The sequence below is a fragment of the Seriola lalandi genome, unplaced genomic scaffold (assembly GCF_002814215.2).
Source record: "Seriola lalandi dorsalis isolate HSWRI2012SDOR001 ecotype SW California unplaced genomic scaffold, Sedor1 jcf7180002054850, whole genome shotgun sequence".
Taxonomy (NCBI): Eukaryota; Metazoa; Chordata; class Actinopteri; order Carangiformes; family Carangidae; genus Seriola; species Seriola lalandi.
Window position 1 is genome coordinate 2,143,854 of NW_019525403.1, and position 12,315 is coordinate 2,156,168.

The following is a 12,315-nucleotide window of genomic DNA, read 5'->3' on the forward strand; positions in this document are numbered from 1 at the left end:
TTTTCTTTCTTTAACGGAAAGGTACCGTATATATCCTAATATATATATATATATAATATATATATATATTATATATATATATATATATATAAGAGGATTAGGGCCACATTTGATACATTTTTTGATGTTTTTGTTTTTTTTAAATAAAAATGAAAAAACAAACAAAAAAACATGTAGCCCTTATTCTCTTCCATACATTGTAACTTTGGCCTCCATTCATTACATTTTAGGATATAAACCACAAATTTACCGGAAGGAAAGTCTGTTTAATTAAAGCTGGACTGCAGAGATGCATCGACCTGTATTAAGAAGGGAAAGCAGGGTATATACACAGTAATCTGACTGAGGAAGGGCATATGATCGGACAGTTGCCTACCTATGATAACATGCATGCCGAGGCTTGCCAGGTGTCTCGCTGTCGCTAAACCCATTCCTCTGGTACCGCCCGTCACAATGGCAACCCTTCCGTTTTGCTCGGGTAAGACTGTGTGGAGGAGAGAGGGCGCCGCATGAGAACATAATACAATCCTTATCGATATGATTTCACACTGGCGGTCAAAAGGTCAGAGATGACGTGATGTGGACTGTGTTGAGGCAATCAAAGTATGTCGCCATAGACAAACAATTGTGATTATATTTACAATACAATTACTAGTGCAATAAAAATGGTCTGAGTATCGTCCATTGTGGCAAATATTGAAAACAAGTCTTTACTTTCACAAAGTTCTTTTACATCATATAGTATACATGCCAATGTACATTTTCACGTTCACAAACCGCAACAGATATGGACAAAAAAAATGGACATAGAGAGAACAGAGACAACTCACAGTATTACTGTTACACTATTACTATATTGCACATTTGTTTGATCCCATAAGAACATATTGCGGCGGAATCTGCTGTTATCTTTATTACGATGAACATTTTCTGTAAATATTTTGATAAAGAAAACACGACTATGACGGAGACTCTTATCTGTACAATAGAAAAAGAAGCGCGTCGATTTACACTCTTTTCCTTGTTTTTCCCCACGCTGAGATCACTCCCATTTTTTACATTAAGAGCCCGAGTCAGGATGTGACATTAAGACCGGGGGAAATAGGAAACAGCTAGCCCGTCTTTGTCCAAAGTAAAAGTTCCAGAGCATGCGTACATGCATACGTACGTACGTACGTACACGCTCTTAGCGGTTTACAGTACAATCGTTAACGGGTCCGTTACATTTTCGTTGTGCCGACTGAAACGCTTTGATGTTTTTTCATGCTTTTCAAGCATGTAGCCCCCAGTGCACAGAGAATAAAGTTGTCAAAATGGTCTGACTTTATACAATTTTAAGCCCGGTCACTCAAGAGGCCGACTCGGAGTACGGTTTCCTTCCCAAACACCGTCCAAATCGTCCTCACAGGGTTCCGCTTCGTAGTAGCTCCGCGAGTTCTCGTACAAGAATACCTGCTGATCTACTAGAGCCGGAGCTATGCGGTTCCTCTTCCCACACACAACAGTTCCAGAGGAACTGAACAGCCTGTGACAGGGTACACTTGTGGCAGGAACACACCAGTACTTCTGCAGGACCTTGGGGAGGGTGGGGAACAAGGTTGCATGACTTGACCACCAGAGTAAAGGGTCTTCATTCAGACCTAGAACCCTCTGTGACTTATAGTTGCTCAGCTCCTCTACAACCTGAGCGTGCAGCTCCTCCTGGCTCCGGTCTGCATCGGACTGGCAAAATATGGCAGCGAGAGGGTTGTCTCGGGTCGTACTGCCGGCCGAAGATCCTCTTAGAGGTGCCTGTTTTTTACTAGGTGGCTCTTGAGACGACGGGGAGAAATCGTCGAGGCGCGACCGCTCCGACGTCCGCTTCTCCAGGATCGCCTTCACCTCCTCGATGACGCTGCTCTCGACTTTGGAGCGTTCCCGAGTGGACAGGAAAGGTAACTTCTTGTACCGGGGGTCGAGGAACGTAGCGATGTTGAGGAACGTCGAGATCTCTTGCGATAGCGGCGAATTCTCCGAATAGGTGCTCGATAGCACCTTGGAGATGACCTCTTTGGTCATGCTGATCTCTTTGATATCTCCTTCCTTAATTTGGAGGTTGGTGTTCAACAGCATATGAAGTACAGGCCTTACCATGCTAATGGCCGGGTACCTGCAAGAAGTCATCATATTCGCCACAACTTTAAAAGGATGGATGACTTCAATCAAGCCCTCCAACAAAGTCCAGTCAGAGCCATCGAAGCTGAAATGATGGCCGACGGAACTCTCCGTAAGTGTCGCGGTAACGGCGACCTGTCGCTCTTTCAGTCTTTGTAACATCGCTAATGTGGCCGACCAAGACCCGCCCCTGTCCGAGATGAGTTCACACCGAGCGAGGCCGTGCTGCTTCTGCTTTTCTCTCGGCAGATACGTCGCAGGTTCTCCGAAACGATCGACGAGTTTGCGGCAGCGTCCCAAAAAGCTGTCGAGCCGCGGCAGCCGGAAGGCTTCGTCCGTCGCGCGATTGATGGCGTGTCCGAGGCAAGGCATTTCCACGGACAGTTCCAGGAGCGAGCATGCTTTGACGATGTCTACTGAACCGTTTGTGGTTGCGCCTCTGACTTTGTGAGTTATCCCCCACTCGACAAAGGTTTCATACATTGCTCTAGTGATATTCTCAGCCGTGTTTTCTTCTTGTACTTCAAAAGTTTTGAGGCACTTGTTGGTCATAGAGAAACCGGTCGTACTATTGTAGTCGACCGAATGCATGGAGAGTGAAATGTATGTTCTGTTCCGGGTTTGACTTTGCCAGAGGTCCGTAGTAACACCGCAGTTAACGACCCCGGTGAGATCGCCGAAGACCTTGTCCCGGGCACGGCGATACATCTGAGGAACCGTTTTAACAGCCGGTTCGCTTTTGGCGGGTGGACAGTACCCGGGGTCGACGGTACTCATTAAGGTCTTAAAGGTATGCTCTTCAACTACAGATACAGGGTACAGCCCCTCGCAGATGAAGTTGACGATAGCTATTGTAAGGTCATTGTGACGTCTGTTTTCATGATCTAAGCCCTGCCTTAAGTTTGAGTCCCCGGACTGTTGCTGACCATGTAGACCCGAAGGCTCGGCCTTTATCCTGGAGAACGCTGTGGCAAAAGCCTCACGCATCTGATCCGTGTTGCTCTTCACAAACTCACTGAACTCTACTGGATGGTTCTTTTCAAGGTGGTAGGACAGGTTGGACGTATTTCCGGAGTAAGCAATTTGACTCATACAAACGCGACAGTAAATCCGTTTCCAGTGCAATATGCAGCCATCTGCATCCGTGTCAAAGCCAAAGTATTTCCAGACTTTGCTTTTTGCTCGTGGGTGTGCGACTAGATTGAGGCCAGAGCGCGAACGTCCTGAGCTTTTACCCTCCATCGGTTCCTTTGGTAAGCAATCCACTTCGATGCCTTCACTTAGTGAGCACCTGACAAGAACAGCGAAATAAACATTTGAGGATATTAACAGGTGGGTGAAACCATTACAGCTATTTGAAATCTTTCAGTTTCATATCAGCTGAATCCTAACCGGCTAAAATATCCCGTTCATGTGCTAGGTTACCGTACAAAAAACAGATTAGTAGCAGTTTGTTCATGTACTTTTCACCCTATATATGCTTCCCATAGGAATATTAGCACCACATCAATTTCCATTGCGTGGGACACCCAGCTGTATTTATCTACGAAGCCAGATGAAACTAATCAAGTAGTCAAACTTGAAGCATCTTAAAGACATAAAAGCCTGGATGAAAGTTTCTCTCTATATTATTAGCCTGTGAAGTGCCTTCCGGTAATTAATGTTATGATTTGGTGCTATATAAATCATAAAGGCGGTTAGTCTTTATTTGTTTGTCATGGTGCAGGATACTCCGTGTAACAAGGATTTAAGAAATCCCCTTATTACCCACTAAATGGCCTCCGTTCTTTGAGAGATAATAAGATTATAACCCCCTTTTCACAATCTGGAGGCATAACCGGCTCTTTGTCTTCAAGCACAATGTATTATTTCTCACTCTACCGTCACATGCTTGAACACAACATTCCATTTTGGTTTATAGCTTTAAATATAACAATCAAAGACTATTCACACCGGCGGAAGCGTGCACGAAGAGGAATAAAAACGAGCGAGTCGCTGCTTTTTCCACAGCTTTTGAGCACATCTCGTGGTCTTCAGCACATTGGATGAATTTGACTTGTGGTTCTGGTTGGAAATAAACATGGACATTCAGCAGGATCAAGAGAAAGAGAAAGACTAAAGCCTCCCCAGGGGAGCACCACGGAGCTGAAGGGGAGGCGGGGACGATCTGACGTTACAAAAGCACATGTGATGAGCTTTGACGGGGTCTTTGTCACCTGATAGCTTTAATATTTTCCTGCCATCCTTGATCACCAAACAGGTCTATATACGTTTTTGTTTTTAGTGGATTAGCAGAGACATTACGAGTTCCTCCGTTTTCACACAAATGTCAAATTTCACACTGAGGTGATTAAAAAATAAAGAATTTACTGTGACAGGCAGCACTTCCAGGGAAACTCCAGAGTGGGAATTTCCTTTATTCTTCAGGCAGGTTTCACTAGGGAAATCCCTGTAATCCAATTAATGATAAATAAATAAAATCTGTTTTTATACTGTATGGGCTGGTATGCCTTTTAATGATATCAAATTTCAGCAAAATCGCTTTAAGATATAATCCTATGTTATCGTCCCGCAAAAGTCACATATTAAACTTAATGATTCTGAGCGAGCCGCAATTAATAATAACTGTTTTGTCACATTTAAATGGAATACATTTACAGTTAACCCATACATCCTGTGAATATATGAAGATAAAAGTTTATCACGTATATGGAATACTCATAGATAATATTTGTGTGTATATATACACACATATATATATATATATATATATATATATATATATATATACATATATATATACATATATATATACATATATATACACATATATATATATATATATATATATGAGATTGGAAATTGTTATGACCTATTTGTAATAGGTTTCATATAGTTATTACATATTTGTATATATAAAAGAAAAACGTATATTTCATATATATATATATATATATATATGAAATATATATATAAATTACTTTGCATTTATTTGCTATATTATCAGTAAGTATTCTAATCAATAGTTTGAGCATTTTCATGGCTACAATGAAAAAGATGAACTAAGTCTCATGGAGGTTTTTCTTTTTACTAATAAAAGGTGTATGACCAGGTTCTCTGGTTCATTTCAAAATAAAAGTTTTTACATTAAAACGTGCAATTTAATCACTTAATGTGACCTTAATCTTATTTTAATATCTAATAAAGCATTATTTTAGCCGTCACCCTAGCTGGCTAACTAGAGCGACGAGCAGACAGCTTCACCAAACCCCGTTCAAAATACCACCGATTTAATGCCGCCGTGACCGTTATTAGTCTAATTAGAAATTAGTCCTGTTCTCTTTCAGTGGCTGCTTTTCTGGTGGATTCCGCATACACGTGATGTTTCCACTACACTACACAGTATTACAGCTCTGGTTTACAGTGTTATCTCTGAGTATTTGGGTGGAAGGTTATAATGGACTGTTCCGAGTGAATCAGTCGTTAAACTCGTTAACCTCACAAGCTTTGAGAATCGGATATATGCCGAACTGACCAAAAGACACTTAAGTTAAAAGTGACTGACGCCACTCTTTTCTATGTTTTATCTTTCGTCTATATATAAGACAGAAACCTTCTAAGAGACGTTTTTCTCACGGAGTTCGGCACACAAAAACAGCACGTCCAGGGCAATGGGAAATTGTATACAAATAAGCAGACGGTATCTGGTAAATGTGAATGTATCTGACCTGGTAGCGTAAAAGATCTGTTGAACATCTGATACAGAAGAACTTTAATTCCGCATAGATACAGTCGGAGGAGAGGCACCAACACCTTCTGCAGCCACATCCTTCTTGCGTTCCAACGAACAGCTTCACGAGTCCCACTGTACTTCACCGAAATAAGTCCGGGCCGGTGCCCGCGCCGGATAAGTCTCTTCGTGGGTTCCGCCCCCTAAGAAAATTGCGTCACAAGATCCCACAAAAATGGTACAGATTAAGTATTGAGACAAGAAAGCTTATTTTTCTCTCCAGATACATCTTGTGAGTAAATCGAAGTATAGAATAAAGCCGATTGTAGTTGCTAATAACTGTTACAGAAAAGCTGCAGGGGAAAACCTCCACGAGTACATCCACTCATTTTTCACCTTTTAATTCGCACAGTTATTATGATAAGACCTTAAATCGACCTTAACTTGCTGCTTTTATACGCGGCATATGTACACACCGCGTTAACCTCCGGGGATGAGTCCTTAAACCACGGAATTATTTCGCATTTTAGAACTTCCTGTTCCCTTGTACTTGAGTCTATGGGTTTTTTGAATGGGTTTAGATGACTGAGGTAAGGTCTGTGGCAAACACAAGCTCAAGACATTTTAAAACTAAACTAAAGTCATAATTCCTGCAATGGTGGTGTAGTTCATTTACAGCCTAATATTAGCTTTTTACTTCAAGCCATTGTATTTAGGCTTCAAAAATCATAAAAGTTTAATTAATGGAGATTAACCTTCTAAACAAAATGAGTCGGTATCATAAACTGTCACAGAGTTTATTTTCTGTATTAATCCGAAAGCCAATGTGAAAATACTTCATACTGGCTTTTTGTTGAGGGAACCGGGGTTAGCCTACAAAAATGCAATATGCAAACAATATGGGGCCATTAAAGGATTTTTATGGCACCACTGCTCTTCTACTATAACTGAACCCCCTCCGAGCGGCCTCCACCATATCTAGGCAATGCATCTGTCGGGCTGTCCACACCACACACATGACCTTTGTGTAGTGCATGTGCAAAAGCCAAGGGCATCGCTCCGTGTCACCGTGGATAAACCTCTTGAGTCTCAGCCTGAGGAAGATTCACCACGGCCATACCGAAGCAATTATTGTCTATAAAACCGAAGCCGGCATTCCGGCGCTTTCCCGTGATTATTTTTCGGTCTATGTTCTGACCTGTGAACGAGTCGGCACTTTTTGCAATTAACCGGCGTGTGACTTTATGATTTCATATCACGTGTACATTGTTAATTTGATCAGCTTTTACGAAGACATTGTGCAGCATTTCTCAAAATGAAGGTCTAAGTGCTCCGTTTTCTGTCTCATAGACTTTTTTCTGAGCCTCTACGATAAATATAAAGAGTCTTAAATACTTAAATCGGCCGATAAAATAACATATTTGGTCATTTTTAAATGACGCACTCAAAATTTCCCAGGTTGGAAATTTCCCCAGATTCTCAGAAAAGGCACATACAGTCCATGTGGATGAATCAATATCCGCCATTGAATCATTCTTCATAGTTACACATGAAGAAACGGAAAGGATTAGTAATAGAGTGGGATCATTGTGTGTAGGCCTTATTTGACATTTGAAAGTGTATCTACTAAATAATAAGCTTGTGATATGAATTTCTTAACCACCGCTCTTCCTGCGGGGGCATTGTCATGCTTCTTTCATAATATCTGTGGCAGTCTGATAAAACAACTATAGGAGAGAACAATATGCAGTGTCCCTGGAGGATGACCCCTAGTGCTGATAACGACCCCCTGACCTTTTACCGCCACCAAAATGCCTAAATGTCCACCTGCACGCTATCGTGTCGACGTCAAATCTTCCCGGACAGACGGACTGAGGATCTTCTGCTCTCAACCGTTTTGGCCTCTCCGTAAAAGGTTCGCAATCAGTCATGTTTTGAAAAGAAGTGTAAATTCTGATCAGTCTGATACAACAACTACAGGTGCAGATGATTAAAATTAATCAGCCCTCGTCGTCTGCAGATACACCTGTGAGAGGAAGTCAGGAATCTGAACTTCCTTCATGCGGCCTAACACGACCTCTCAGCCCCCTGCAGGAAAAAGTCATCAGTCGCATTTCAAGCGGTGGTTAAGAAATTCATATTACAAGTTCATTTTTTAGTAGATACGCTCCCAGATGTCAACTATGGCCCGAACACGCACAATGATCCCGCTCTATTACTGATCTTTTCCACCTCACCACAAGAATTCATGTATATCTATGGAGCAGCACGCCATGAAGAATGCTTCAATAGTGTGTATTGATTCTTCCAGGCAGCATGTGCCTTTTCTGAGAATCTGGGAAATTTGCAGCATGGGACATTTGTGTATAATTTCCAAATGACCAAAAAGGTTATTTCAAAGGCTGACTTTATATCTATTATAGAGGCTCAGAAAAAAATGTAGAGTGTACAACAGTAAATATTAGTAAAACTATATGTGTAACCTTTGACCACCAAATTCTAATCTAGTGGTTTCCAACCTGTGGTGCGGTCACAGGCATAAAAAAAGTTAATTTAAAGCTGCATTCATTGACTTTTTGTAAACACAATACTGACGTATCATCAGCTGATAAGGTGAACGTGTTAGCGATTCCACGTGACCTGATCGGTGCAGCTTTAACGGATGATTATTTTACTTTGAATGATGGCCCAAAGTCTATTGGCCTGATCTGAGGTAAACGACGGAAATACTCAATCAGGAGTCTGTGCTGACTTGCATGTGATTGGCCAATGGCAACTTGTATTGGCAAGTTGACAAGGCGCGTCAACTACTACCAAGCAGCTGCCATTACAGCTTTTTATGAACCGGTACAGGTCTAAAATACATCCGAATAGCTACAATCCCCCGTGGGTGGTAATACTAAAGACATATTCAAAGACATATTCTCCAGGTTCACTGGTTCCCAAACATACCGGACCTCAATATTCTAACCCAGTTTCCGAATACAGGCTGTGTGCATTTCTCTGTGGACTGAGTGCTTTGATATTTTCACAGTATTAATATAGATTGCTTTATTCATAATATAATTCATAATAATAAAAAAAAGACGTGGAAATTTACCTTTACACAATACGAGACCTTAAAGTCCCTCAGATCTGGTCACAATCCACATCCTGACAGATGTGTCACGGGTAGAGAATGAGCAGAATGACGACGATGAAGAAAGCCACCGGGATCGCCTTGGATACAGAGGGATGAAGCATCACCGGCAGATTAAATTAGTGATACTGCTACTTTATATCGATACAAGTTGCATTACCTATCATAGTGATTTGTAATCTGTCCACTATGTTGGTCATTCTCATTGGCTGAGACCGATATCTACCGATTCAATAATTCATTGTCGTTTGGTTTGGTGGATCGACGACTGCTGGAGTTACATCGTTTTACATTTTATCATTTGGTTATCGATGGTCTTTCTTTTCCCTCTCTTTACTGTACTTATTCTATTAGAGTAATGGTAACATAATATTTACTTCACCACTCACCACTAATTGCTCAGTAATTACAGTTGGCTTTAAACTAATCACCTTTTTCTGGTTCATTAAGAATATTCTTTTGCAATATGTCTGATATGCGGACCCCGTGTCAGTCTGACACACCTAGACTGTCTTTAAAAAGTTCGGGCCTGTAATTCTGGTACATAGCCACTTCTGCCGCGCTGCTGCTGACTTTTAGTTTGTCTTGAGCGCAAAGAATTAACCAAAGGCCATCATGGAGTCCGGTTCGAGGATTACCATCTTTCTGCTCTTGGTTACAGGAACGGTCACAGCGAGAGGTAAGAAAAATGATCACTGCATGGTTATGGTGTCAATTTACCTTGAAGGTGATGCCTGAAAAACTTGGGGGCTTCAGGCTCCATTAGGGTACACATGGCCCAAAATTCAAAAGGTGCAATGGATGTGATTGGAAGTGGTAGTTCCTAAAAAAAAAAAAAAACAGAAAAAAAACATAAGAAATAAAAACGTGGCTAAACATTAACACGTGAAATAAAAAAAATCACCGCCAACTTGCCACCGCCCATGTCTCTCGTCCAAAACGTGAAATCAAAGGTAGATTACGCCCTCTGCTGTTTAAAAAGGGAATCGCGATTCATTTTTTCATCTCAACCGATTTGTATCGATTTTTAACTGTCTCGCGACGCGTCGTTACATCCCTAAACATAACCCAGACACATATTATAAAGATGCAATAATATCATGAAATATAGACCTATTTCCAGAGATACTAGAGAAACCGAGAAGCTTCATTTCTGATGATTTCCTGTATCGGGGTCACGTGGGTTTCCTCACCTCCTCTCCCCTTTAGGAGACCGGAAGCTGGTCTGAGTGTATTTTTCAGCGGCAAAAAAGGCGCAAATTTGTACTGTATCCATGTTGTATCATCTCAGATGGTAAGATTAGACAGGGATATATTTTAATATTAGCTTCTGTCACATTTCATGCCAGTTGCCTTGCTTGAAGGAGGGGTTGAGGGACCACGCCCACTAAGGAGACCATAACTAGCCTGTAGTGGGATATCTCCTCTATAGAGGATCTTTGCTATTTCATACACGCAATTGCAATTTTGAAAACCTATCAGGAGTTATTATAATATTTATAATTATAACCTAGACACATATCATAGAGATAGAGCACGCTAAAATTAGATTTAGACAGATTTGTGAACAATATTTGAGAGAAATGGTTATTTTGTGGATATAGAAAATGTTTTAGATCTTTGAGTTCAATCTCATGAAAAATGGGAGCGAAAACAAAAGTGTCGCATTTCTATTTTTGTTCATTGTTGTCAGGCCTGGACTTGAAAGAGGACTCAGATGCTGAGTAACAATTTGCCAGACTTTATCTATTCCAACCTCAAGAGAGAGAGGGACAAAATAAAAACAGCTATGAAAATTATGCTATAGAGAAAAATCTAATAAACAAAAAACCACTCCAAATGGAGGGACAGATCCGCTAAAACAAAAGGAATAAACCAACAGAAAATCACTCTACGAGGAGGCTACAAAAGTTGCTACAAACTTGACAAACAGAAAACTCTAGACTATGAAAATACAAACAAAAATCGCTCGCTTGGAGGTAAAGAATAAGTACGATAATGCAGAGACAAAGGCGAGGCGTGGACTGTGACAGTAAGCCGGGGTGCACGACAGGACGAGACACTCCGGCACAAGACAAAGGGAGACGCAGACTATAAGACACATGAGGGCAAATGGGTGGACACAATCAGGAATCAGGGAAGACACTCAGACAGGTGACGCACGAGGAAGGGCAAGTGACCTGAAACGAGAGGAGAGTTACTTTTCAAAATAAAACAGGAAATGACGAGACGTGGAGACAGGACAAACCCGAACTTGACCTCACCGTGTGACAAGCGTATTAGTGGTTCTCAAACATTTTCGCATGAAAACCCCTAAAGTGACAGAAATTAGACCATGGACCCCCATTTGATAAGATTTTTGCCTTTTAGATGCTTTATCCCAAACAGTGTTTGAACCCATGAACCAAAATAGTTATATATTCTGTCATTGTTTTACTTATGGATCCAATTATAGAGAAATAAATTCCCCTTTTTGCCGGAGACCACCAGGAACGCCCTCAAGGGCTTGAGAACAACTGCTTTGTATCACTGGAGGCCCAAGTGTTGTTACCATCTATTTGTAGAAGATATTGCATATTACAATTATATCAAAAAAAGTGCATCCTGTGGCTTTAACAGATTACAGTGATACACACCCTCTGTTCGTTTTAACTGACTGAACCTTGCTTGTGTTTTTAGGTAGGGAGAGGAAGGGTCGACAGCCAGCAGCCCCCGGATACGCCTGAACTTATCAATAATTTTCCTTATCAATAAACACTTATAAAAACACTGATGTTTAATGCGTAATGAGACATATGTACAGAGTCATAGCAAGAGGGGCCAGAACTTTTCCATATTTAACTTAAAGGCAGGAAATGATATTCATTGCTGCATTGTGTTGCAATTTCCTTCGGAACCAAGCCATTGTTAATAATATAAGCTGACTTCCACCTGTGCTTTTCCAACTTTGTCAAACCAAATCAGATCTGAAATATGAAGATGTCTACCGTACCTTGCTTTTGAGTTCACTGTTCAGTAATATGTCCACAGTAATATTAAGGCGCCCCTGATATCATCAAATCATACCTGTGGGTCTTGATGATTCTCTGGTCTACAAAGAGATATTTGAGGACGATTCTACACCGAACCAACGTTAACAACAAACTTTACAGGTTACTGGTAGCAATTATCAGACGTCATCGAACACGAGTCATCAAATAAATCAGTCGCTACAGTCTCTAACAGTTCAAATTGACCTCGACATTGACATTGACCTAGAGTGACGGGAAGGAATTGCACTTGTCGACTGTGA

General features: G+C 41.2%; 2 protein-coding genes across 4 annotated transcripts in view; both read right to left on the bottom strand.

Annotated features, from left to right (window-relative positions):
* The window catches only part of dhrsx (dehydrogenase/reductase (SDR family) X-linked), an 11,227-nt gene extending 5,210 nt beyond the window's left edge, over window positions 1-6,017 (bottom strand). For 2 of the 3 annotated variants that reach the window (XM_023426971.2, XM_023426970.2), the window contains exons 1-2: window positions 5,883-6,017; window positions 377-484 (exon numbers count right to left, since the gene is read on the bottom strand). In XM_023426971.2, the coding sequence (XP_023282739.1) occupies window positions 377-484; window positions 5,883-5,982 (208 nt within the window). In that variant the 5' untranslated portion in view covers window positions 5,983-6,017. The remainder of the gene's footprint in view (window positions 1-376; window positions 485-5,882) is intronic. The other variant, XM_087179542.1, reaches the window with a different exon arrangement.
* LOC111670319 (E3 SUMO-protein ligase ZBED1) lies at window positions 697-6,006 on the bottom strand. The gene is made up of 2 exons (XM_023426969.2): window positions 5,883-6,006; window positions 697-3,445 (listed from the first exon to the last, which is right to left on the bottom strand). Exon 2 carries the CDS (start codon window positions 3,394-3,396, stop codon window positions 1,345-1,347), a length of 2,052 nt encoding a protein of 683 aa, XP_023282737.1. The 5' UTR covers window positions 3,397-3,445; window positions 5,883-6,006; the 3' UTR covers window positions 697-1,344.
* Window positions 6,018-12,315: the final 6,298 nt, after the last annotated feature.